General features: G+C 39.4%; 2 protein-coding genes, 1 long non-coding RNA gene and 2 other non-coding genes across 21 annotated transcripts in view; 2 read left to right on the top strand and 3 right to left on the bottom strand.

Moving 5' to 3' along the window:
* Positions 1 to 8,092, top strand: part of SGK3 (serum/glucocorticoid regulated kinase family member 3) — a 62,141-nt gene extending 54,049 nt beyond the window's left edge. For all 6 annotated transcript variants that reach the window (XM_072852393.1, XM_072852388.1, XM_072852389.1 and 3 more), the window contains exons 11-17: positions 732 to 844; positions 1,058 to 1,094; positions 1,206 to 1,292; positions 3,418 to 3,513; positions 4,351 to 4,506; positions 5,613 to 5,702; positions 6,713 to 8,092. In XM_072852393.1, the coding sequence (XP_072708494.1) occupies positions 732 to 844; positions 1,058 to 1,094; positions 1,206 to 1,292; positions 3,418 to 3,513; positions 4,351 to 4,506; positions 5,613 to 5,702; positions 6,713 to 6,883 (750 nt within the window). In that variant the 3' untranslated portion in view covers positions 6,884 to 8,092. The remainder of the gene's footprint in view (positions 1 to 731; positions 845 to 1,057; positions 1,095 to 1,205; positions 1,293 to 3,417; positions 3,514 to 4,350; positions 4,507 to 5,612; positions 5,703 to 6,712) is intronic.
* A 1,676-nt stretch (positions 8,093 to 9,768) lies between these two features.
* On the bottom strand, positions 9,769 to 26,140 carry LOC140647597 (uncharacterized). Of its 12 annotated transcripts, none has more exons than XR_012040852.1 (8): positions 25,544 to 26,140; positions 24,347 to 24,464; positions 23,441 to 23,544; positions 22,779 to 22,951; positions 18,237 to 22,101; positions 13,627 to 13,769; positions 9,941 to 11,242; positions 9,769 to 9,787 (listed from the first exon to the last, which is right to left on the bottom strand). It is a non-coding gene; the product is annotated as an uncharacterized lncRNA (long non-coding RNA). The 12 variants fall into 12 exon arrangements; XR_012040862.1 differs by lacking the exon at positions 9,769 to 9,787 and adding an exon at positions 24,187 to 24,247 and having other exon boundaries at positions 9,839 to 11,242; XR_012040855.1 differs by lacking the exon at positions 9,769 to 9,787 and having other exon boundaries at positions 9,839 to 11,242; positions 18,237 to 18,407; positions 22,026 to 22,101.
* MCMDC2 (minichromosome maintenance domain containing 2) lies at positions 11,432 to 21,488 on the top strand. The gene is made up of 14 exons (XM_072852386.1): positions 11,432 to 12,100; positions 12,194 to 12,324; positions 12,420 to 12,479; positions 12,803 to 12,998; positions 13,956 to 14,078; positions 14,268 to 14,375; positions 15,570 to 15,698; positions 16,220 to 16,451; positions 18,187 to 18,392; positions 18,709 to 18,875; positions 19,257 to 19,433; positions 19,994 to 20,136; positions 20,707 to 20,816; positions 21,322 to 21,488. Exons 1-14 carry the CDS (start codon positions 11,887 to 11,889, stop codon positions 21,486 to 21,488), a joined length of 2,163 nt encoding a protein of 720 aa, XP_072708487.1. The 5' UTR covers positions 11,432 to 11,886.
* LOC140648709 (small nucleolar RNA SNORD87) lies at positions 23,031 to 23,109 on the bottom strand. Its single transcript, XR_012041322.1, has one exon. It is a non-coding gene; the product is annotated as a small nucleolar RNA SNORD87 (small nucleolar RNA).
* On the bottom strand, positions 23,611 to 23,689 carry LOC140648710 (small nucleolar RNA SNORD87). Its single transcript, XR_012041323.1, has one exon. It is a non-coding gene; the product is annotated as a small nucleolar RNA SNORD87 (small nucleolar RNA).
* Positions 26,141 to 27,127: the final 987 nt, after the last annotated feature.

The raw sequence follows: 27,127 nt of genomic DNA, 5'->3' as shown, positions 1-27,127 counted from the left end.
TGGGGTATACATCAGTTCATATTCATATGGCCTACTGTCAGTATTTATGATGCTCCTAGAGCTGGCGTTCTGACCCCTGTAAGTGTTAGAGTTGGGACAAGATGGGCCTTTCTCTTGTCTAATGTACTGTCATGCTATTTAGACAGTATTAGCAAACTCCTGGTTTGCTCTACTCTGAATTCTTGGCCACAACTTTGTTTGGCATTCTTCCAGGCAAACTAAAATACAGTTCAAAACAGCTTACAAATTTGAATGAAGTGCTTGGAAAGCTGTGGTTGTGTTTTGTATATATTTTTTTCCCAAACTTTGTAGGCCAAAAACAGAAAATTTCTGTTTTCTTAAAATTTTTAGAAGTTGAATGGGTAGTATAGTTTCATCTGTATGTTTATGATTTAATCTTTGGCTAGACTTCTGTATCTGCTCAAACTATTTGAAGCCAGACAGCTCTATAGTTGAGAGGCTATTTACTCTAGTTCCTTTTGACTAGTCTTGGCTTTAGGGGAATGTTTTTATGTGTTTGAGTTACCTATCCATTTCTGAGCTACAAAAGAGAGGAAAGAAAGTGAGTAAAGGAATGACAAAGTCATGCAGCAAAACCAATTATATTTAATTGTATGTTTTTTTTAAAAAAGTGGACAGCTAAATAAAATTACTTTTTACTGTTAAAATTACAGATAATTAATCTGTTTTTTGGTGCATAATGTTCTTATTTACTATTTGCATATTTACAGCTGTTCTTTCACTTACAAAGAGAACGTTCCTTTCCTGAGCACAGAGCCAGATTTTATGCTGCTGAAATAGCCAGTGCACTGGGCTACTTACACTCCATAAATATAGTGTACAGGTAAGTTTCTGAAATGTATCCTTGTCCTGCAGAAGTTCAAAATAGGACAAATTACTGAATAAAAACCACCACATTAAATCATCTTATGGGAAACTCGAACATAACCATTTCACCAAAACATGAAGCTTACAGCTGAAGAATAAAAGTCCTTGCCTTTGAAGCTCTTGTGTTAGTGACTGCTGTTTTGAATTAATATGATTTTTTTTTTAACAGGGATTTAAAACCAGAAAACATTCTCCTAGATTCACTAGTAAGTATGCAACATTATTTTTGGTTTTCTGTTCTCTTACAAAATTGACACTTACGTGTATCCACATCTTGACCATGTTCTGTTTTTAAAATGCCACTCTTTCTTAAACAGGGTCATGTTGTGTTGACAGACTTTGGACTTTGTAAAGAAGGGATTGCAACTTCTGATACCACTGCAACTTTTTGTGGGACACCAGAAGTATGTTGACAACTTTTGTGTTTTTTTGATTAGTAATGACTGTTGACTATTAATAATACTTGTGTAACTGGAAGATCAAATATTCCATTTTGTGCTGTTGGAGATTTGCATTCTTTCAACAAGCTCTTCCATGAAACCAAACCAAAGACAAGCTTCCTGCAGATCTGTTCTTTGTCGTTTTTACTAATACACAGTGTCTCCTACTTACTACCCACATCCCCATAACTCATTCTTCCTTCCTCCTTTTTTCCAGCCCTTTTCAAACATTCTGTTCCTCCCATGTCTCCTAACCGCTGGCTAGACACAGGCCATTTAGCTTGTGTAACAGCTGCAACAGATTTGCCAATATGAATCTACTTACCATATTCTGCCACTGATTTTTAGTAAGTTTATGAGGACTTTGTATCTGTGAGTCTTGAGCAAATTTTGCATATATGTGAAACTGAACTTGCTGACTGAATTTATTCAACCGTGTTGTTTCTTTTTACTAAGAAAACTAGACTGGAAAACTCGGAATCTGGAAGCCTTGAACACATATGAGGGATTCACTGAAATGACAAGATTAGTAGCTTTGATAATTTGATAAACATACACTTTAACTTACAGAAAAGGCCTTCGAAGGCAGCAAAGGGTGAGAGTGAGGAGTAGTATTTAGCTGAAATATTTGAACTAGAAAAAAAAAAGTCAGGTGGCAATGTGTGACAACTTATCCTAGTTACGATCAGAGTAGGAATCCATAAAGCTGAGTGGTAATGTGAGCTGAAACAATATTTGTTGAATTTTTTTGAAAGTTCGAAGGACATATAGAACACTGGTAACTCTGGATCTGTTGCAGAAAATCTGTGCTTTTTTTTTTCCTGTGTTCAGAGGCTTAGTCTTCACACTTACCTTGGACTTGCATGAATTGCAAACATGAGAGGATGCTAATGCTGTTGCTTCATATGAGTTTTTAAAAATATCACATCTAAACATAGTAGTTGTGTATTAGCCTTTCTAATCGAAGATTTAGATTCAAATCTTTCATGATCCTGCTAAGAGTGTAATGACCTTCTCTGTTTCTAAACACTGAGTTGAATGACTTGGTGAGTTCCAACACCTAAAAAGCTCAAAGAAGGTTGTGAAAGATTGGAAAAAGCTTAAGTACTTGAGTTCAAAATACTTCAGTTGCTTTCATGCTTTTACAGGGTCATCTGTAGACAAATGAGTTGCAGGGCACTCACACATACAGAAAGTTTGAGAAAGACTGATGTAGTTAAACTGTGAGTTTCAGTCTGTGCCTTGGCTGACAACGCTATCATCTATTTGTAAATTAAATTTCAGAATTTGGATACTAGAATGATAGAAGTGAGCATCCTCTTGTTTTGAGAAGTTAGAAACTGTGTGTGCTGTAGATGAGGACTGAGATGATGATGATCCAGCCATAGTAATTTTATATTACATATTCACAAAGAATAGTCTCGTATTATGAAGGTGCTGTCCTTGTGCTGTAGTGGTAGTAAGCTCTGAGATGATGAGTAGATTTCTTGCAAGGCAGATGGAAACCAGTTAGCGTTGTCATTCAGTGTTCAGTAGTATCAGATGTTTATCACAAATCAGTCAAGTGATACCTATTTGACAAGAATCTCTAATTTAGGAACTCATGCCCTCATCGAGATCTACAGTGAAACTTTTATATAGGTCATACAGTTTCTCAATAATGATAGATTTGAAGCAGAATTAAGATCTCCTTTCATTTTTATGTACTGGATGGGGAGCATACAGGCTGAGGATGGCAGAATAGGCATGGCTAGTAGCCAGCTTGCTGAGAGGTGTTGCTTCTGCAACAGTGCAGCAACGTATCTGAAATGTAAAACAAGTTTCATAATAGACGTGGCAGAGTAGTTTGGCAAAACAATAGTGTGTGGGAAGTATTGTTTCAGTTGGGAAAACAGCTGTCCTACTTGGTAAATGACCGGTCGGTGACAAAGCATTTGCCAGGTTTGTTGAAGGACAAGATAAATACTTAGCAGTCTTACAATTACTATGAAGCAACTTTTCCTGAAGGTGTTTACTGTGATGTGACTAAAACCTAGGTTTTATTCTTGCTAGCCTAATGCTCTAAAATACTTTATTTTTTTTATTTTAGTATCTTGCACCAGAAGTCATTAAAAAGCAGCCCTATGACAACACAGTAGACTGGTGGTGCCTTGGTGCAGTTCTTTATGAAATGCTTTATGGGCTGGTATGTACTTAATATGTGGGGGGCAGGGGTTGCTTCCCCCTCCTCCTCCCCCTTTATGTGAAGTAACCTTGGAGTGTTGTTAAAGATGCTAACTTTTGCAAAATATTGAAATACTCCGCTTAAATGGATGAACAGTTTGTCTTATACTTAACATAGCACCTGTTTTTTCTCTTTTGGATTTTGCATTGCTTCTTGATGTATAAAATTTTGCTTTCCAGTGAACTGCTGGACATCAACTCCGATGAAGACAAGTAGTCATCACTTTGAGGGAATGTGAGAGTAAAATGAATCAACAGTGATAATACCCAATAAAAAACCCCAAGTTACAAGTGAAATTTTGCCAAATACTGGAATAAATAAAAGACTACTTTTTACTTAAGTCTCCCAGAATTTCTCCTAGCTTTCCCACTTCTTGATGCAGCATTAAAACAAAAAAGTCTTACTATGCTTCTTCTAGTCATATGTAATCACTCCAGTAACAATCTGTTCTGTTAGTTTTCTTATCTCCTCCCCTAGGACTTTAAATAAGGAGATAGTTTTGTGTTTCTACTCATGTTCTTTTCAGGCAAGTTCAATGGGAGCTTCGAAGCTGGATGGCAGCTATGGCTACTTATGAGTGTGAGAACATGTTAGAAGAGGAGGTGGGTGGGGAAGTTATCAAGTGTAAAGATCTGGCAGTGGTGATGACTGAATTAGAAGTTAGCAGTGCATAAGAAGAGGTAGATTTCTTCTTCACTGCTAGCAGTTTGTATTTCTTATAGAATTATTACTGATCCATACGCATGAAACAAAATGTTGTGTGTGGCTTCAAATTCGTGTATAACTTTTATTTTTTAGCCTCCTTTTTACTGCCGTGATGTTGCTGAGATGTATGAGAATATTCTTCATAAACCCCTGGTTTTGCGCCCAGGAATCAGTCTTACAGCCTGGTCTATTCTGGAAGAACTTTTGGAGAAAGATCGGCAAAGCAGACTTGGAGCAAGGGAAGATTTTGTATGTAATGTCCTAATTTATCAAGCTGTACTTCACTTTAAAGGGACATCACCAAATTTATGGGCACAGCACAGGTTTAATAGTTGGAGATACAGATTGCTCTGTTACATCTGTGTCTGTTTTTCTCCTTTTTATTTCTTCATTAAAGACACCAGTGTGGTCAATTGCTGATAGTTGTTGGGGATAGGAGAGATTATTGTTGTGGGGTATAAATATTTTGAGCTTGGTTGCTGCTGTACCTGCCAGCAAAGGAAACACAGTTCCTGGTGTAGTAGTCACTAAGGTGTACTAAGGTAGGTTTCACTGTTCGTAGTGAAACTGGGAAATAACCAAAAAAAAAGGCTATTTTCTGGTGATGTCATTTTTACTAACTCCATGAAAAACAGTCTTTGGATAAAGAGGAACACTAGTACCATGCAAACAGCAGCTCTTTTTTTTTTTAGCCTTAAAATCATGGCAAATGTTTTCCCAGTGTAACAACAGAAACTTTGTTTGCCAGAAGGTGATGTGAGAAAGTATAGATGTCTTCAGAACTGTGTGATGAGGAATGATGTAGAAGGAATTCTTCCATCCATTAATTGTGAGATCTTCATAGCCTTCTGTTTGCAGCCTTAATGTTAGGTAGTCTGTTGACCTTGTAACGAGCATTTAGACTATATCATACTTTCTCACAGTGGGGAGCAAGATGAAAGGGTGGTCGCATTTAGCACAGCTGTTTGCTGCTTCATAACTAGTAAGCATATTGCAGAGTTGTTGAAGCAGCTGCTTCTCAGACAATGATCTGCTTTACAAAAACTAACAAACCTTTAAGGCAGGAGCAGGGATACTAACAGAAAACATTCTTGCTGTGTGATAGGCTTCAAGGTGGTTGATTTTTAAGGCTTAAAAGCAGAAAATATGATCTTAAGAGGAAACCAGTTTGTAGAGGCAGGCTAAGGTTTTAATTGCTGTTTTTACCAACTGTAGCTTTTATTGCAAAGTAAACTGTGAATAAATAAACTGGTGAAGGACTTGACTTCCTTATGTGCATGCAGTCTGAAGTAGTATTTACTATGACGCATAGGATGGATTTCTGAAATATCTAAAATCTTTATTCCTTACTGCAGCTTGAAATTCAAAAGCACCCGTTCTTTGAATCTCTCAGCTGGACTGATCTTCTTCAGAAGAAGATTCCGCCACCATTTAATCCTAATGTGGTAGGTGCCTAGTGCTGTTTTAGTTCATACCTACCAAATTTCTGCCTTTGAGGGCTCATCTGTTTGCAAAGAATGTTTGTTTCAGAATGGTGAAGAATGGGAACCCCCCAGTGCTGACTGGCCTTTTGAGCAGTCACACTTTTGAGCAGCAATAGTGGTTTTTTTACTTAAAACTCAGTTTGACATATCACTGTTCCTCTGCTCATTCCTGTCAAAGTACTGTCAGTTTTTGTGGGATCTGAAGACCAAAGGAGAAAATAAGATATCCTCTTTATTTGAAGGCTTTCCAAAAGACTGATTTCCTGCTTTTTTGTAGTTATTAAGCCTTAGTTCCAGCTTTTTATTATCTTCCCATCAGTTTAAATTGTGTCAACCTGTGATTGCTTGTGCAAAAACTTGGCAGGGGGAGGGGATGGAGGGTAAGTCCTTCCTAAAGTCACATCAGAGCATCACCTCTTGTTGAGTCTGTTTGGTGAAGAAGCCTTAGCTGTCTTGTCTCTCCTTTCTGACTAAATATTACTGTGCTTTAGTTCTTAGGTGTGTTACTGGGAAGCTGATCTATCATGACAACAGTACCATTGCTAGAATTTAACACTTAAAGTATTATTGATGGAAAAGAGAGAAAGAGAATTTGGTGTGGTTTGGGATTTGGGGTTTTTTTGGTGGGTTTTGGGGTTGTTTTTTGTTTGGGTTGGGTTTGGGGGGACATGGGGTTAGTTTTTGCATCTCCCTAACAGTCATTTAAGAAAGAGACATTTCTTCATATTTCTTAGGTTTATCAAATCATAAAGGTGTGTAGGCTTTGGCCTGAACTCCAGCCTAAAAGAAACAAGCAGGCTTTTAATAACTGTTTTTGGGGACGCTGTGGTGTGCTTCCTTAAATTTCCTGTATTTAAATAGGGAAGAATGACAAAGTAGATAGCCTCGAGTTAAATTTGAAATCTAAAGGACAAGTACAAGTTTAAAACACGGTATTAATATGAGAACTGATAGATCTTTCTGTTTTCTAGGTTGGACCAGATGATATTGGGAATTTTGATGCAGTGTTTACAGAAGAAATGGTACCATACTCAGTTTGCGTTTCTTCCGATTACAACATTGTTAATGCCAGTGTCCTGGAGGCGGATGATGCATTTGTTGGATTTTCTTATGCACCACCTTCTGAAGATATGTTTTCCTAGGAAGTTAGAAGCCAACAGTGTTTTGGAAGTCTTGGGGTGAACTGAAATGTTAGGGTTATGGACACATTCCGGAATAGTGTAACTAGTGCCTCATTTTGTATGTAGGTTTGAAACCTATGAACAAACTTTCTCTGCTGTATAGGAGGAATTTGGGCATTTTGGATGGCTTTCTTTGGGGTTTGAACTGTTTGTTCCTGCTGCAGAAAATATTTTTTAAAACCTTTAAAAAGCATTCTCTACATATTTTTAAGCAAAAACACTGACTGTTCTCAATCCCTTCAAGTTTACATTGATACCTGTCAAAGATTTGGCTGGCACAAACAGCAGCAAATTTAGTAAATTTATAAATGCTTTTGTACCTATTTACAGTGACTTTGTGCTTGAATTGTAACTATGCAAATTGTCTTTTGTATATCCTGGTTTAAAAAAGGTAAATGTTTTCCCTGTTATATCAGTTTGAAATATATGTTAATTTACCTGTCAGCACTTAAATGAAGGGGTTAATATAAGTTAAGACCAAGATTCTTAAAAGACTTCTACAGAATGAAAAGTTGGTCATGTAAAACTGGATTGTTGCTCTTGCGCTTGTTGAAGTACCCATTCACTCAACTGGAGTATCTGAGGTATGGGGGATTACTCAAAGCAAGGATGGAACAAATTAACTGGATTGATTAGATAACATTACTGATCATGTGTTCTACTTTTCTTTCCTCCTTGAGATAAATACGTCTATATTTCAACTACATTAAAAATATTTTTGGTTAAAACTCTGCTTTTCCAAAGATATAATATGCAATAATCACTGTTACTTTAAAAGGCTATCTTGCTTTGACCTTTTGGGGGTGGGTGGTGAGGGGATCATGCCAAATATTAGGGATTTTTCTCACGGATTTAGAGTTTGAAACACTAATATGTTCCAAATTGATTGTATTTCAACGTTCATAGCTACTTGTCTTTGTGTTCCAGTTTGCACCCTTTTAAAATCTTCACTTGATATTAGGGGGGGAAAATGTAAATTACGCTGATAATTTTAAAAATGTGAAAAGCTATTGTATTTCTCATAACATACACGTGTATGGACAAACTGATAATTCTGAACAATTTCTGTTTAAGGAAATGTTTTTAAACAATGCAAAAATTTACTGCAGTTATAGTGTATAAAGGCCTATCACGGTAGTAGTTTTATTATATATATTACTTGTAAATAACAACTTATTTTTGTCTGTTACTTCAAAAATGTTCTGTGTTTTTTGTCCATGAATACATTCAGTTAAATGCCTTGATTTGAGAGAAGTCTGATAAGACACTGAGTAGACGGAGTTAAATGTTAGATAAATGTCAATGTCTAAATTATCTCATTTTTGACAAAATAAGAACTAGCTAAGAGAAATGCTATCTATATTGCATCAAGATCAGTTAAAAATTGAGGATATTGGGGAAACAAGTGTATCAAATCATAATTCTTTTGAAATTAATGTTGTGTCAACAGTGAAACATTAGACAAGTGGAAACTAAAACAGGAGTCCTTGCATATCTCAAGGAGTATCTCCTATAGCACTATCTCCTGCATGAGTGCTTAAGTGATGCTTAGCAGTTTCTACGTGAGCTGTTGGAAGGAGTGGCAGGGTAAAAGAAGTAAGAATTGACATTGGCATGGAAGGGAGGAAGGAACTGTATCGTTTGTGGGAGCGGACTGGTGGCTTGGCGCTCATTTACCATAGTGCTGCTCTTTGGAAATAGCTATGCAGCTGTTCAGGACAACCAACAACTACATGAATGCTGTTCTTGCAGTTATAATCATTTGGAAGCAACAGCCTTTTTTTTTAAATATGGCTTTCTGATGGACTGGAAAGCAGAAATTGATTGTAAGAAAGGAAGTATCCGTTCTCATGCTGAATTTTTACTCTGTATACTCCTGAAATGATTGTGGGCTACTGTAACTACCTTCTCTTTATGGCAAGGAAGCACATACTGTAGCTGCTTTCTGCTTCTCCAGCAAGGAAGTACAGTACTGTAGAGAGATGGGAAGGAGAAGGGATACTTCAGAAGTTGTTGCTGTGGGAGCTAGCACCCCTTTTAGTTTCTTTGTCTTGTATTTCCAAGATGTCTATACCTAGCTGCCTGACTGGGTGAGGGGTTTTGGGGTTTTTTTGGTCATAAATTTGGGGTTTCTTTCCCTTTTTTAATTAAAAAAAAGATGGCAGTGGTGGTTGTTGTTTCTGGGAAAGCAGCTTAATAATTGCTTATTAAGCTTTTTCCTTCAGCAGGCCCCACCTCTTTGGTGAAGTGTGAGTGTGTAAAACATACCACTTGCAATATTAAAAGTTCACTTTGTTTCTTCTACTTTAAGTTCATATTGTGAAATGCCTCGGTCAGATCAGGACTTCTAAAGATAACAGACTGTGTACAACATCAAGCAGTAAAGCCTCACAATACTTATCTAGCGCTCTTGTTCTGCACCTCTGCATTTCATGCTGCTGGTTTTCAAAGTAGGGCGGCTAGGCTCAGAGTGTAGTCCATCCCCTTCACCCATGCTGAGCTGAAAAGTGACATCTGAAGCATTAGTTGTGGTAAAGCCTAGATAGGAGACTGTCGAAGAACCTACGCAGGAACCACCTGTGGTACTCCCTTCCTGTTTTGGCAGATATGTAATAAAGAGAGGTAAAATGTGTCTTTTTGAGGCTAATGCAGGGAGTTTAGCCTGTCTAGTAAAAGGGGATTGTTGCTCTCCTGCCAGAGAGGTGCAGCTGAACCCTGTGAGGAGTAGGCCTTCTCTCCTGGTGCTGTGGAAGCAAAGGAATGGTGCTGCCTTTGTGCTCTGCGGTCTTTTGGCCTGGGAGGAGCGTGAGAGAGAGAACAAAGAGATGGACTGATGGAAATCCATGGCAGTTGTCAAAACATGAACTGAAATACAACAGAAAAAGAGAGTTTAGAGGCACTGTCCTGGGAGGTAAGTTTGCAGATGGCTGGCATGCTAAAGGCAGCAGTTTAATATGCAATATTTATTAATGAAAGAGAGAAAATGGTTTTACAAATTCATTGTTTTCTAGTACTTACTACGCTGGCAGCGCATGACTCTTTTCTAGTGACCTGCCTAGGCCTGTGGCCACAGTAAAGTGAAGGCAGCGCACCCCACAGTAGCAGTGTGCTTGATGGGGCAGGGTCATCCAGAAGAGGTGGTGGCTGATGTCCTTGTGCAGCTGCGGGTAACGGGGGGGCTTGGGTTTTGCCTTCGCTAAGGCGCAGAGGTAGTTGTCAACACAGGCGCTGCCCTTCAGGGGCCTGGTAGCGGTGGCCTTGAGAGGCTGCGCCCGGTGCGAGGCGGCTGCTGGGCCGAGGGGCAGCGGGGGAGCCTTTCCCGCCGGCGCCGCGCGGTGCGGCTGGCTCACGGCTGTCCCCGAGCCCGCCAAGGGGCGGCGGGTGGCGGCTGAGGGGGTGCGGGAGCGGCACCGGTAGCCCCGTCCTGCGGCTGCCGCTCCCCTCGCTACCGCCTCATAAACGGGTCCCGTTCCCCTCCTGCGGGCACACCAGCGCCCTCGTAGGGAGAAGGCGTCATGGCCCTTCTCCCCGCTGTGGTGAGGGCAGCCTGGTAGCCCTTCGTGCTTGTTGCTGCCGACGCAGCAGTGCTGAAGAGGGGGCATAGGAACCCTTGAGAAAATTTTGGGGAGAGCGCCGGTGAGGTTTGTGAGGAAGGGCTGCTGATGGCAGGAGCTTGAAGCCAGGAGGGCGGTGTATAGTATCATGCCATGTCACGCTGGAGTGCGCCCGAGTGGGGTTAGCTGGCTGTGGGGGGCACTGATGAACACGGTCACCCCGGTAGTGGGACTGGTCAGACTTTATTTTTTGAAGCTTAGGCGATAACAGTGTTTAGTGCGCGATGACCTGGGTCATATCTTAGTACTTCCTAGCCATGTTTGGTGTCCTTTCCTTACAGCCCAGGCAACACAGGGTCCAGGGAGATAGGGTGGATCTGTGTGGGTGTGTTTCTTTAATCCCTTCTTCATTCAAGGGATGGAGATTTCAAGGGATGGGGCAGTAATTGTGTAGGAGTAATCCTAAATAAACTGAAAAAAAATCCCTACTATAAATTCTCTTTCGACTTGTGCTCGGTTGCCATGCCAGTGTTGCACTGGTATCCAGTTACTCCTCTCTCAGATGTTGATATGTTTGTCCTCCCGAAGACAGTTCTGTGAGCTCCTGCAAGGGATCATTCATATGCTATGAGCTTTGCTTCCTCATCAGACCAATAATTCCATGTCTTGTCCTTTACCAAGTAGCTGAATCTATTTTTGAAGATTTAAGTGACATTTCATATTGGTCATCTACAGAGAGGACAAAGGACACTTTGTAGAAGAAAATCTGTAAGACAGTAAAACAGATATGTATATCCAAAATAACATATTTTGGCCTTAGTAATTCTTCCTTTAAATTCAGCAAAGTAGTGCTTCATGGTATGAGATTCTACTTAAAAAAAAAAAAAAATGCAGAGATGTGGGTAATACACAATGAAAACAGCACTGAAGAGCACAGTTAACCTCCAAACCAAAATTGTAGTTGTGAAAGTTTTGTTTATGGGAATCAGAATTGATTGTCTGTGCACATGGATGGAAATAAGTGTTTGCAAGATCAGCGCCTTAAGTGGGTGCCACAGGAGGTAACAGCAGAGTAGGAAAATCAGATTTAAAAAAGGGAAAAGATGCTGCCCAGTTTCACACTTTTAACAGCTATGACAGACTTCTCAGAGAAGGGAGATATTTCAGTCTTACTTTTGATAGGCTGATTATAGCTATGAAATATATAGGGGAGGTTAAATTAAATGCAAGCTTTAATTTCATGGGTTAGGGAATTGCACAGTGAAATAATTGACTGAGAAAACACTAGAGCATTCTTCTGGAATTTCCTTTGGGAATGTAGTATGCTTCAGCCATTGGAAAAAACTTTCCATTAAATTTTAAAAATCCTTGAAGAATTGCATAGCTTGAAAAAGAGACTATTAATCTTGTATGGCTTTGTTAATATATACCTTTATTATTATCATAGCATGGCCAGTTCTAACGTCATTTCTTCACAGTTTATTCCAACATTTTGATAAAGAGTGCAAAGATCTTTCTTGGAAGATGCATCGTGAAATACAGAAAAACAGGGAAATTGCCCTTGTTTACCTTGACAGAAGTGGTGGCCTTCAGAAATTTGTGCACGATTGCAAAAAATACAATGGTATTACTCACTCAATAGATAGTCTGTTAAATTGATATGTAATGTTACACAAATCTCTGTTATTTTTATTTAAGATACTTTTTGCTCCTACAGACTCAAAACAAAGTTACGCTGTTTATCGTTTCATTATTTCAATAAATCCTTCTGATATTGCTGAACTAGATGCAACTCTTGGAAACTACATTCTTCATAATCCCATACAAGCTGCACAGATTTTTCAGTCAGTAAGTATATATTTATAGACAAGAATAGACAAAAGTACATCATCTATATTTTAACTAGATTTTCCTTTCTAAAACGAAGTTATTTTTCATCACAGGTATGTTTCATAGCTATTAAGACATTATCATTAATTGAACAACTGCAAACAGAGGCCCAGGTGAGTCTGCATTGTTTTCCTCCATTTAGATCTTAAATCTTTTAAGTATGGTGAAGTATTAACAAATATTATTTTTGTATTTTCAGTTTTCACTTTCCCTTTGGTTGTAGTATTATTTGAAATTAAAAATAGCTGGAAGTCTTACCCAACCATATTGCAAGAATTTTGAGATAATATGAAACCTAATTATTCTTAAATTTCATGTATTTCTGAAATTTTTTCCTAATAGCTATATATCACATTGTGTGTTTGCCCATGTAAGTAAAGCAGTTTTAATTTAAAAAATATTTTTACAGCATTAATGTAATTGTGTCTCCTCTTAGATTAGTATACTGCTGAAACCAACACATTTGCCACCTTTACCAAGTTACGTTCTGAGTCTTTCTGCGTTTCCCTTTATTTACACATCTCAAAGATTTTATATGTCTGAAGGAATAGCGATTGCAATGGGAACTGTAACAAAATATACACAAGGAGCACGATTTCTTTGTACTGAGGAAACCTGTCCATTTTCTGAAGGTAGTAAAAAAAAAAATCAGTACTATTTAAAAAGCTTTTTAATAATTTTAAACTTAACAGATTAAAAACCTAGCATCAAAAAGGCATTTTCCTATGCAGTCTTATTATGCAGACATTTTTGTAATGAGCACAGCATGATTTTTATTAATTGAAAGCAGTGGACCTTGCCAGTGGTTGTTCAGCATTATTAAATGTTTTGGGAGCATAGCTATGCCAGCAGTCCATTTTCCTAATGCTGAAGATAGTTTATATGAGAAAAGATATGTCGCCAATATAATTTAATAAATTATCTGAAAGAAAAAAAGCTAAACTAGTAGAATACTTTTTTTTTTCCCTTGGAAACTGTGTTTCTGTTTATATAAAAATACCGTAGAACAGTATGCTTAAGTGACTGGCAAAAGCTTCTAGCATAGAACATGTTTGCTTTAATGAGTAGCTGACTTCTGTGGAACGACTTCTTTGAGTAATATTACTGAAGTGCTTGTATCGGATTAGGCCTTAAGTACTTTTAAGGCTGTTTTGTTTGCTTCTTCCTGTAACAGACCATAAATTTATAAAAGAGAAGCGAAATCCCAAAGTTAGGAGACTGCAGAACAAATCATAATGATGTCTTTATGAGGGCACGTACCTCTAATAATGACTATCTCTATCCCGTGTCATTTCCACGCAAGGCATAAGTGGCAGTTGCTTGCCCCCTGCAGCTCAGAAAGCCAGGCCAAGCTGTTCTGCTTGGGAATGTGCAATAGGCAATTCTGGCATCTTGTGGTCAACCTATAATAAATTACACAGATCATTTTAGTGGAAGCATAGTATATAAACACATGCTCATCTGAAGAAACACATGATAAATTTGGAATTTCACTGTCCAGTATTTTAATCACTTCTATTCTTAATGGGAAATTTAAAATGAAAGCCATGTCCTCATTTTAAATGTTTGGTAAATTTTTCTTTTTGTAGGGTTTAGGTACATAAGAGTGCATCTGCCTGGAGCTACAGAATCTGCCACAGTGAGGAATGATTTTGTGTGTAGCTTGTGTTCTTCGCCACTGCAGGAAGACATGAAATTTAGAGTACTTGGTGGTAGGATCTATGTAATTTTATTTTTAGATCTGTTACTTTCCTACTTCTGTTACACAATAGGTAAACAAAATGGTTAAGTGGAAAAGCCCCAAAATACACCAGTCATTTAAAAAAAAAACAACAACAACAACAAAAAAAGCTGTACTGTTTTCAAGAGAACTAACCTTTTCTTTGCCTTTATTTTGAAAGATAAACAAATAGTTGAAATGATTGATGCAAAAGTTCTTAATGCTTTGAAAGGATATTCCAATGCTAAATCACACTTTAGGATTCAGGCATTTACAGTTTTCTTGAGAGGTAAGCTGAATTTTGGAGTTTTGTAAAAAATGTTTTAGAATGGAACTGTAATAATCCCTTGCATTTTCCTTATAGGTCCATTTCTCTGGATAAAATTATGAAAGTAATTTATATTGCAGTTCTTTAATAAAATTAGGGGGAGAAAATACATGAAATTATCTAGGTGACTAAACAGTATACACAGGTGATTGAAGGGTGCACATGGCAAAACTGTTGTGTTTGCTTTTATACCTGCATTTAAATAAAATCCCCTGGCCGGCTCTGCCGTGTTGCATTCTAACTGTAGCTTGTTTTTTTCCTCCTTTCTACTTCCTTTGGTCATACTATTTTGTACTAAGTTCAAGCGTTTTTAACATCCTTCCTCAGCCTAGCTGTTTTCCGCATTCCATCAGGATTTTTGGCTTCTACTGCCACTACCTTCCACTGCAAACATTAAACGATTTCTAATGTGAACATCCAACTAAAAATCACAACTCACCAGCATACTTCCATTAATTCTCTTAAAAAAAAACCCAAACAAACCCACCATTCCAAAAGTCTATGGAATTATGGTTCATTTCTTGAAAACTAAATAGCTCCAAGATCATGAGAAACACTTAAAAGCTGACACTACGCATGTATTGGTATAAAACAGAATCTATGGCCGAGATACTACGAGTTATGCATGCATTAAATTTCCGCTGGCTTCAGTGATCAATGAGGTTAGACAGGGTCTCACAGCTGAGATTCATATTTGGTTGGATCTAACTCTCATTTCCAAAAAATAAATGTGATTTTTTTTTTTTAAATGCACAGAAATACAAAGGTTCCCAAAGCTATTTCTGTGTCTTTTTGAAATCTGTTTGGATCTCCTTTTTATTGTGTTTTTTATTCTCTGATATTTTATAGGACAGTAACTTGTAACGGTGTCACCACAAGTTTCAGAGTAGGAACGCATGCTTGCGAACAACTGTCCATTTTCTTTTTAACGCAGAACTAAATGCATCATCCATTTTCTTTATCGGGAATCTACTTTTCCTCACCCAGTGTGCCTTCTTTACCTTTTGCATCCAACGGTTGTTGTCTGCAATTAAATAATGAAATCGTACCGTTCAGAATGTGAAGAAAAGTTTTCTGACCATGTCTTTAAAACTGTTTTTATGCTTTAATACACCTGCAGATTCTCCCCCCCCCCCCTTTTTTTTTAATTGCTAGATGAACTGGCCAATAAAATGAAAATAGGAAACCATTACAAGATTATAGGAATTCCAGCTTGTGTACAAAATGGCTTACAAGCTACAGCATGTATAGAAGTCAACAGCGTACAGCTCTGTAAACCAAATGGTAAGAAAGTGCCATTAAAAATTGACTAAAAAAGTTGGAAAACCTTCTAGAACAAAATCCTGAGAATTGGTACAGTTTTTTATTATCTAGAGGTCCGGATTATGAAACCACTCTGGGACTTTCCTCGTAAAGTCTGAAATGTATGCTTACTGTTACTTGAGAATATCTTCTTTTGCCCAGTTTCTGTGTATTGGGAAACTACATAATTACTGCAGTTCCTCAACCTCTCTTTCCAACTTCTCCTCTCCATTGGAAGGTACTCCGAAACCATACATTAAATGAACCTGATATTTCAGTTTGCTATTCCTTTCTTATTCCATCAGTTTTAGCAGATCATGCCTGCTACCTTTTTAGTAGTAAAGTTAATAGTGTCAGATGTTTACATTCTGAATTTGTGCTTAATACATAAACATATTAGTTCTTTGTAAGTTTTGTATCAAGACTAGAATGGTGATTTGTTCTCATATATCGGCATAGCTCTCTTATGAAGTGTTTGTTAACCTGTACTTTGTTTTAATTAGGTCCTTCTTTTGTCAGTGATAATTTTAAGCATCTGCTCTCACTGACTTCAAGTTCATGCTGGAGGTTTACAGCCATCCTTGCCAATGTCTTTGCTTCTGAAGTTGTTCCACCAGGCACTTACAATACTCTTAAACTTGCAATATTGCTGAGTCTAGTACAGACATGTGAAAAAGAAAATGCAGATTATCTGGATCTGTTGATTGTGACAAGCGACACACTAGTAATTGATAGGTAAAGAGACTCCTTATTTTTCATGTAAATTAGAATTAAAAACATGAGTATTTTTAAAGATAATAGGATCGGTCTTACATGACAGGCTAAAGAGACTATATTTTAAAAGAATATACAGGGCTCTGACTTAGTAAAAATACCAAATTTTTATCCCTGGGACACTTTTATTTATCTCACGTGATAAATCCATATCAGAACTTCACTAATAATAGAGCCCCTTAATACTCTCATAATGATCCCAGTAAGATTTTAACACTAGCACTGTTTAGCAGAGCTCAAACAAAACATTCTTCTGAAATCAAAACTGAAGACTGTCCCAGAAACTGGTAATGATAACAGCAAAGGGCTCTGCTTTTCAAATCTTTTGTCACTCACCTCCCAGCTACTGGCATTTTCAGTTAATAAGCAGTGTGTAAATAGATACTTATATTTTTATCACTCTTTTTCATAAAAACTATACTGATAAGGTGTCAAGTCATGTACATCTTTACAGATAGGTCATAAATCCGGCTGTTGTTGACTTTAACAAAATGTTTTTCTGTATTTATGCATTTTATGTATTTACCCCTTCACACAACTATAAACTGTTAACACAATTTCACATACCCTGCAGAAAAGTACAGCATTCTGACCTTTAAATTTACATTAATGTAAACAAAATTACTTCCTCCTTCCCCAACTCAAAACAGGGCTTCATTTTATTTTTGGAAAAGATCTTTCAAAGTGGCATGAATTTTACTTTCATTTGAGAGTATTTTTTTGTTGTGGAAAAAAAAAACTTCCTTAACCATTTCAAAATTTAGCTGTAGAAATTAGTTCAAATTTGAAAAAAATGTGGGCTGCAGGATTTCTTTCCCCAGGTTAAGAGTAAGATTTCATAAGAGAAATCATAGGAACTCAGTGTTTTACATCTGGTTAATATTAAAACAGTTGCACACTGTAAATCTCGGTCAGTACTGTCATTTGTACTGTCTTGCATGTGCACATAGTATTTTATTGCCAGTAGCCTGTCAAAATAGGCATTTCCAACATCATCTTTATATTGGTATGATAGCCTATTTATTAATACTTATTCATTTTAATTAATAATTTTCTCCCAGTTATTAATGGTAGTATAAATCGTGCTCTGACATCTTAAAATCATTAGAAGCCTTTGATTGTGGAACCAGACAGACAATTTACAACCTCTTTGTGCCAAGAAACATAGCACAGGGGATGAAAAAGAAATTCTATGCCTGTTTTCTCAAAAAGAATTGAGGAGAGAGGGAGGAGGTAACCCAGGCAGGCAGAGCTTGCAAGTTCCCAGCCTTTTCCTTTTTCCCAGATGGCCAAGATTGCTAATCCTCTACTCTTTTACATTACTGGAAAAGTTTCTTTAGAATAGGAATAGGAGTTAACAATATGAGGTTAAATTACAAGATGACTTTTACTTCCTAGGAATTACTTCTATTGCAAACCATGGTTTGCCTCATGTGTTAAATTGATAAGAAATGCAGTCCTGTTGGCAGCTGTTGGAGAGAAAGCTTGGACTTCTACCTTTGTATTCAAAGTTACTTTAAACATTTAGTTTTGACGCTGGTTTTATGTTAAGGTTTTTTTTGTTGTTGTTTCTAAGTGAGTCTTAATATATATAAATACCATTATAAAGTATGAATTATAGTATTAAGTTGTTCAAGTTTTGAAAAACTGAACAATAACAACAATTTATGACTGACAGAATTATTTAATCCTCTAGGCTTCTGAATTACAGCATATGTCTTCTGCCTCGTGGCATACGACACCCACCTTCTAGTGAAATTTTTCCTTCTGTGTCCAAAGATAAACATGGAACTGGAAGTGCTAGTATTCAAGCTTGCAGTGCTGTGCTGGCTAAGGGTGGTATCTGTTACATAGGAGACTTATCTTCATATAAAAAGGATAAACTTGAACTTCTACAGTCCGGTAATCTCACACCTACTAACAAATGAGGGGACAGAACAAAACAAAGATGTAAACTCATGGCTGGGTTTTTTCCCCAGCTTATGTCCCTCAAATGCTGGGAAAATCTGTTTTTAACCAGTCTGTGTAAGAAACAAGGACAAAAAAGCCAAGGTCCTATAAGCTTACATTTGCTACACAGGCTATGCCAGAGATCCATTGATCATGACAATTCGGTGAAATACATAATCGTGACTGGTTTCAGGTAGCGTGTGTGGGACTAGTATTTATAGTTAAACTAGATCGATTACATAACTGATGTCTTTTTGTCCTGTCCTAGTGCTAGAGAGCAGGATGACAACAGTATTCATTCCTGGGAAGAAGTATGGAGAAGAGGCTGACCAACAAGTTACCATTTCAGTTCAGACCAATTTTTGGTCTTTTGTAGATGCGGATTCTTCCCCAAAGAAACATACACAAAAGGATAACTTTTTAATTGGACAGATGGTAAAGCACATGCCTTGTTGTGACAGTAACTGTACTATAGCAGTCATTTGTGTTTATGGTTATTTCAACTTATAATGAAAACAATCAAACTTGTTAGTATTTCCCAAAAAGTCACAACTTAAGTGACTTTAAATCAAGTATCTTCTAAAATGAGATAGCTTTCCCGAAAGCAGGTATAATTTATTTTATTCAGAATAGCTTTTGACAACTACTACTGATACAAAATTTTACTGCATATATTATAGGCAATTCATTAGATAATCTTGCAGGATGCAGTATAAACTGATATTAAACATTTTGGACTGAAAAAACTGCATTGTTTCTACAAGGCAAAAGGCCAAAATAAAGTAATTGTTTTCTTTCTCTGGGTCTTGTCTTTAGGACGTGAGTTTGATTCCACCTAACCTTCTAGATGTTTTCGGGCTTTTGATCTACAGTGAGTTTCCTTCATGTCAACTATCGTCTCCTCTTGTACATCATATCTTGAAAAAAGCCATTAATCCTGAAGCCATGCTGTACAAAGTCTCACAGCAGTTCAGAATGCAGGATTACAAGGAGGTAACAGATACTACCCAGTAACTTAGAAGTGCATTATACTTGGGAATATCATACTGTTTCTGGAATCAGAAGGTGCTCTCCACACATTCTGAGCGCTTACTTTTTAAACCTGTTAATACTCACTTCCTACCCTTTCCCCCCACCATATTGCCACTAGCACCAATAGGATCGTTGATAAAATTAGCTTCAGTTCTTTAAAAGGGCGAGCATAATAAATTCAGCTTGATCTTGTTTCTGAAAAACATACTAGGTTAACATTCACATGAGAACAGATCTCCAATACCTACTTCGGACCAGAATAGTTTACAATCAGTAGTAAAAGTTAATATTCCATTCTAAATAAACTGTCAATATTTCTAGTATAATTAACAGATGATTGTGTTTAGTATCCGAGATCTATCCTTATGTATAGTTGAATGGTGACAGCTATCTTTATAAAAACTACCGGTAGAATATATTGTCCAAACTATATTACTATGCCACCAGTACGTTAAAAGATGTGAAAAATGTAAGTTCTTTATTTTCCAGTTAAATACTTAAAATGTATACCCTCTCTCTAGTTTATTTTTTTTGCTAAGAATCTTCATGTTGAACTGAGTTCAGAAGCAGAAAACCTCATTCAGGGCTACTATCTTGCAAGTCGCAGAATGCGAAGAGATTCTATTCATGGATCAACATTATCAGCATCTGCACTAAAAATTCTGTATGTCCTACTTTTCATAGTACAGGAACCACATCTACATTTCAAATAGAAATTGTGCTAACCTGCTCAAGAGCATGTTAAAAATCTAGACAAGACTCAAGTTTTGAAAGGTTCAAGCGTAAAGAATCTTATTTACCATTTATGAATACCAATTTATGAATTTATTTTATATATTGATGTGGCAAGAAAAAATTTAAAGACCTTTGCCAGGCAAAAATCCAGTGATGTAAGAAACAGTTATCACTTATTAAAGCTATCTAGAAAAACAAAAATGGGATTTAAATTCTCACAGCTTTGTATTATGCAAGCAAAAAAAGTATTAACAGTAGATAATATGCTAAGTTCCACTGCTTTCATAGCACAAGAAGGTCATGTATAATAATAGGTACTTTGTCAGTGACAAGTATAACTGCACAGTATTTGTAGGAAGTTTACACAGCTGAAGTATGGGAAAAAAAACCACTCCAGTGTTAACTTTCGATTTACAGAAGTGCTTGAAACAGGGCAATACGTATTGCATTCATGTCTGCAATATTCTTTATTTCTGACATGCTTATATTCATCTCTTAGGATTTCACTGTCTAAGGCTCATACTAAACTAAGTTTAAGAAAGAAAGTACTTGAGGAAGATGCGCTGATTGCCATCTTGTTACTTGAATCATCTCTTACCCTAAAACACGGTAATAATGAAACTCAGTCTTTAGTCTTGGGTACATCTTTTTCATATTTTGGCAGTTTGAAAAAAGTTTGTATCAACTGATTGCAATAATAGTTCATTTCAACTCAAAGTCCAGAATTTCCACTGTTGAAGACTGTATAAGAAAAGTCTTTCAGTTGACTTTCCTGCAAAGAGTCTTAGTGCTGCTTAGTGCGGAATTAGGCAACAGGCCAGCACTAAGCCTCCATCCTGATGCTGGCTTATATGAGGCACTGCTCCTCTAACATTGGTCCAGGTTAAACTGAAGACAGATTTCCCTCTGTGGGGAAAGAGAAGACAAGGGTTGAGGGGGTTTTTTGTTTATCTTGCATCAGTCTCCCATTTGTTCACACACAAATTTGGCACTGAGGCAAGAATTTTGATGTAACACTTAAAAATGGTAACATACAAGATTGCATTACTAAGTAATCTGTCACAGCTTTTTTATCAAGTCTTTTAGCATCAGTCTTGATTTCTTCTTTGCTTAGGCAAGTCTGCATTATGCATAGCACCAAATCCTGTATTTCCATTTGACCTCACTGATGAAAATTCCCTGCAACAGAGAGATAGTTACCTAATGCAGTGTCACCATCAACTGCTGAAGTTTATTGGTGCATATGGCCCAGGAATTCACCTTAACACTAACGAAGAGTGAGTGAAAACTCCACTCTGTAAGTAAAGTCTGAAGCTTCTACTTTAGCTTTTTGAGAGACTGCAGTTAGAAATACACAACTAAAAGTTTTTAATATTTTTGTAAGACAGTTCAGTGCTGTTTTGCTAAGGAATAAAGCATAGCTGACAAGATCAGATTACAAGTTTTGTAAGTGTTGTTTGAAGGCAGGAGTGATGTCTCCATCCTGGGAGGATGGAGGCTCCTGGGAGGCCATGGCTTCAGAATACAGCCACAACCTGAACTTCTCTTCCTGGCTACCATTGTTCATCCACAGTTAAGTGACAGGACTCAAGCAGCGTTTTTCATAAGACTACAACTAACAATTAAACCAGGAGTTTAGAATCTAATGTTTCATTTCAACTACATGAACTCTCTGCAGTTTTTCTTGTTGCTTCTTTTCAATTGGGTATCACCCAATGAGGATTAAATAGTTTTAAGTATATTAAAACTTTTTCTAGTATAAGCCAACTTTCTTAAATGATTACTCATTTTCTAAAAGGTATAAAAGTATCACCCTACTGTTTGATGTTTTATGTCTTAGTTTTACATCACAGCAATGTAATATTAGACCAGGATGCCAGTGTGCTCCTGCAATCTGAAAGAAAAAAAAACCAAAACAGTATTTCCACATTACTTTACATAGACTGCATGAAAGTGAAAAAAAATGTTATTAGACAACCTGGTAGGTAGGCAGCTCAGTGAGTTCAACTCTACCTCACTGCAAAAACAAGTGTAAAGAGTGGTGTGGTAGAAGTTGAGGTGTCTGAGCTACAGTATATTTCTCCAACTGTGGACTTGCCTGTATTTTATCTTCCTAGTAAGGATATGGCAGTAGACATAATATTGAGCAAGTTTTACATCCAAGAGGTCCATGTCAAAAAAAACCCCAAAAGCAGCATAAAAATTGTACAGACTTCCTGTCAAATCTGAACAAGCTGAATACTAAAGGCTTGGTGTGACTCCTGCCCATCCTCCTGTCATCCAGCAGGATCATGGTGCTGCTGCTCACATAGCACCAAAAAACCCTCCAGTCACTCAAAACAGAAATCCAAGATTTTATTCATATACACATTGCCTTGGAGATAAGCAGAAAAGCTGCCACCACTAACAGTGTAAACTCTCTCATTTAGACAAGATAACACAAGTTCTCGTACCTGTTTTAACCCTTAGATTTATTCAATACTGTTCAATTTATTTCATACATTTAAATATTCATACTAAGTTCTAAGAGTGTCCACAAGGCCACTTCCCTTTCTGGAGTGACACTCTCACCTGAACTTCATGTGAGGATTACTCACACATTTTCACTAAACAGCTACTCCTCTGCCCTTTGATTGCCTTGACTCCTTACTATTGAATCAAGCAGTATTTCTGAGGAGCAGGAAGGGCCATGAAAGCATTTCCAAGTGCATTAGAACTCCACATTTCAGGCTGCTGTTTTCAAGCTAACAAAAAAAAAGATTTCAAAATTAGTCAGTCAGTTTTCTGTATGCTTAATCAATCTTGTACAAAGTAATTAACTTTACTGGCATTTCAGATTCAAAGATACACATCAAAAACCAGTCAGATGGGTAAACGGCAAAGATTTCATCATTCTGCCAGCAAAATTACTTCTAGAATAGACTTAAACAGAATTCCTTTATAAATCACTATGTATAGCCTTAGAAAAAGAATTTCTGCAAAAAGAGCACAACTCTCCCCAGCTTCTCCCATGATGTTTTAAACAAAAATCAGAAGACTAGTAGCCGTGCCACACGTAAAGGACAGCGTAGTCAGTCCAAAAGTGTCCTTGACTAACAGGCCATACCTTCAGCTGCTGGAAGCCAGCACAGCTCCAGACAGCAGCAGACATGGCCAGTACAGGCCTTCACCAGCTAGCAGTGTAGCTTACTGGAGCCCAAATACTGTAGTATCACAGCAAAAAAGCAACTTACCTTCTTCAAGTTACCTTCTAGAAATGGATGGAGTCTACTGTTTGGCTGTATGTGCATACACAAGGCTCGAAGACAGTGGAGAAGGTCATCTGATGTCATAGCACCTTTAAAAGAATAAATAAAATCAGAAGTGACGGTAGCAAATCAAACTGCAAAAATCCTGCTAATTAGCTGGCACATCAGATACAACATTGCTCATCACAAAATTCAGTTGGGTAAACGGCAAAGAGTCATCATCATTATGCCAGCAAGCAGTTTCCTGCCTGTGAGAAGACTGGGGATTTGTTAAGTCTGGCTCAAGAGATGCACTTCTATACATCAAAGCAGAACCTTGTTTTTAACTGTTAAGCACAGAATGGCCAGGAACAAGAGAAAAATGCTCTTTGGGCACAAAAACGCAGGCCCCTCCCTGTTGTAACATGCAAGCCCCAGATGCCAAGTATTTTTCTAGATGTAAAGTTCACTGCCATAGTTGCCTTTCCCTTCGGAATACATTCCAACAGACCAATACGGTTACGTGCCAGCAGGGATGGCAATCTGGACACACTGTTTTTCACTTTAGCCTCTTGCTTCCAACTACCACCTGTTAATTCTTCAACGCAGAAGTCTTGTTTCTCTCCCCAGTTAGAAACTAGATGCTCTGATACTATTACAAACCTCTCCCCTCTGACTCCTTCAGGATTCTTGGATTGCACCTGCTTTGTTTTGGGGAGCAAGTCTTAGAAGTTTTATAGCTGTTGTAATACCTTTTGTTAGAATTTCAGCCTCTTAACCCTACATGCAAACAATCATTCCTCCTTGTTCCATCTGTAAGAGAATTTACAATCATAAAACAGCTTCAGAAATCTAGATCTAGATTTCAGGAGACTTTCCACAACATTTTGAAGTGCAATAAGAAATAATTACTTCTGTAGCTCCAGGACTCACGTGACATCTTTCTGCTTGCAAGGTAACAGTGTCGCAGAGTCCAGACTGAAGATTCCCAAAGCCAGTAACAAACTCATTTCTTCACTTCACTTGCTGCCTAAAACAATGAAAAGAGACAAAACATGTCCAATTCGGAGCACTCCACTGCTGAGCCAGTAGCAGAAAGCATCATTTCCTTGGGGAAAGTAAGCCAGTCAAAGAAATACCAACCTACTGGGTAACCTAACTGCTGACTCTATCATTACCTGGGGAGAAAACTGCAGACAGCATCAGCTAAGATCGAGGTTCAACAGAGGCATGACCATTTTACGTAAAGCAAGCTCCAGCATGAAGAATGACTGATCGCAGGGCTATTATGCTGCTCCTAATGAACAGCCATTGCTGGGGAGAGGAGCACCCCAGCAGGGTACAGCCTTTAACCCTAGTTCGTGTGCTGTGCTCTGGGGAACTTACTGACATGTTTTCCCATCGGTTGAATTAAGGTCAGCACTCGTGCCATGGTCCTAGCAGGAGAGTGTTACCACAGACTGCTGAGACCCCTGGGGTCCTGTCCCTGCCAGAACCCACCATTTTGGATCTGTGCCTACGATCCAAAAAGGGCATCATCAGGGTCACCATACAGCACTTGCCAAATTCCCCAAAGGGAAAAAAGGTAATTTATCTTTAGAATTAGTACATGCATTTGCCAATGAAAATGATTTATCAGCAAAACCAAGTCTCTCTGGATGTCCAATCTGTCATTCCTTTGAAGACTCGATGAACCAAGAGATAAAGTAACCACCACGGCTTGCCAGTGGAGTGACGCGTACTAATTAGGTCCATATTAGTCTCACAAGACGTACGCACGCCCCTGGAAAGCCCGCGTGGCTAGCGAGCGTCAGCTTGAACTAAACAACTCCACCACCCAGACTAAGCCAGTTGTTAGTGCACTGCCACAGTGACACTTGGCAACCAAACCCAAGATACAGTTGCAACAGCGTGACAATCACTTGTCTTTCAGACAATCACTTGTCTTTCAAGGGAGGGCTTACACTGTTCAGAAAACAGCGCCAGCAATCCATCCCTTCAACTGAGATCATATTCATTGTTTTCAATTGTCAGAATTGGACTTCTTACATTAAACAGTAGGGGATATTTCTAATTCCTCTGAAAAGAAAAAATTAGAAATCACTTTACTGTTTAGACGAGCATGTGCCTGGGCTGATGAGCTGCTCCAAGAAGGCAGCGGCAGCGAGTCGGGGTCGGGTGCTTCGGCTGCTCCCGAGCCCCCGGGCAGCAAGCCAGCGGCGTGCCGCTGCCGGAGGGTCCGCACGGCAGCCACGGCGGAGCGGGGTTAGACTCGGCGGCCCAAGCGACCGCCCCGATACTGGAGGCTGAGGCACGCCCGGAACCGCTCACAAGCCACGTACCATACACCGGCAACCCCCGCCACCGGGCCGGCACCGCGCACACAGCGAGCCGGCCTCGCCGCCGGATGCTGCCGGGGGCGCTCGGGCGCCCCTCGCCGTCACGGGAGCCCCACCGACAGCACGGCCACCGCAAACGCAGGCCGGGTCCCGCGGCAGGCCGGCCTGAGCCGCCCCACCACACCACACCCGCCATGCCGCCGTGTCCTTCCTTCCCCCCCGAGCCCCAGGCGCCGCCGCCCCGGTGCCGCCGCGCCCCACCCCGCTCCTCAGGGCCGCAGGGCGCGCGGAAGGAGCGAGCCGCCGCCGGGATCCCGCTAAATACGCCGCGCGCCAGGGGCGGGGAAGGCGCGCGGCACCGCGGCACTTTCCGGCGGGGCGGCGCCTGCAGGGACCGCGGGCCTAGCTGCGCGCGCATGCGCACGCGTGGGGCGGGCCGCCGGGGCAGCGCCGCCCGCAGTCCTCACAGGCCCTCGGCGCCGGGCCCGCGAGTGGCACCGGTGTCCCCGCGGCTTGGCACGCGTGTCTCTGCGCCTCGGCTTCTCGCCCTCAGGCCGCGACGCGCTGGGAGCCCTGAGGGGCGGCCTGGTTGCTTCGCACCGGCAGCTCAGGAATCCTTTAGCGGTCGCTTTAACCGTGCTTTCGCTGGAATTTGGGCGGGAGACCTGGCATGCCATTTAGGCAGCGGAAAATCCGCAGCGGCTCGTTAGCGTAGAACTGGAGCGCGGGCCGGCGTCCTGCTGTGCCGGGAGCGGCGGGCGTGGGCCTGGGGTCCGCCGCCTGCAGCCCCCTCCGGGGCCGGACGGGGCCTGGGGAGCGGGCAGCGACCGCGCGAGTCGGTATTGATGGGACAGGTGGCGGGGTCGCGGTTTCGCTGAGAAAATGGAAGAGTTTGTGCGAGGTGGGTTGAGAAAGTGAACAAGACTACCTGAGATGGAAGCACGTTCACTTTCTCTTTGGCGTGTCTTGCACACCACAGTACTCTTAATACAATCCAGCGTTTTCAACCTTAAAATGCTTCCCTTCTCACTGAACAGTCAGTCTTCTAGAAGACAAAGCCATGGAAAATTCATCTTTTTGGTGTTGCCATTCTTTAGTGCACACAAGCACAATGAATACTTTGTCCTAACAATCTCTAAGGGAAAAAGGAGTGATTGGCAGGGTATGTGTTAAGAGAAAGCAATAGATGACTGGAGGGCACAGTATTGTAGTTACAGCTGTGCGTATGAGGAAAAAAAGATCTATCTGCAGCAGGTTTTGCAGAGGCTGGTTATTTGCATATGACCATGTGAAGTTTACCGGTCCCATCCCGCTGAAGGAAAAGCTGTGATGACGGTAACTGAGGTTTGCTAAG

Source organism: Ciconia boyciana, chromosome 2 (assembly GCF_034638445.1).
Source record: "Ciconia boyciana chromosome 2, ASM3463844v1, whole genome shotgun sequence".
Taxonomy (NCBI): Eukaryota; Metazoa; Chordata; class Aves; order Ciconiiformes; family Ciconiidae; genus Ciconia; species Ciconia boyciana.
Note: the sequence above shows the minus strand (reverse complement) of the source record. Positions and strands in the feature narration are given on the sequence as shown.

What these genes read in the sequence shown, in the direction of transcription:
- MCMDC2 (XM_072852386.1), top strand. Translation starts at nt 11,887, where the DNA reads ATGGCTTTGTTAATATATACCTTTATTATTATCATAGCATGGCCAGTT. An exon ending in CTGCACAGATTTTTCAGTCA is followed by an intron (nt 12,325 to 12,419) that starts GTAAGTATATAT and finishes TTTTCATCACAG; the next exon opens with GTATGTTTCATAGCTATTAA. An exon ending in ATCTCTTACCCTAAAACACG is followed by an intron (nt 20,817 to 21,321) that starts GTAATAATGAAA and finishes TTCTTTGCTTAG; the next exon opens with GCAAGTCTGCATTATGCATA.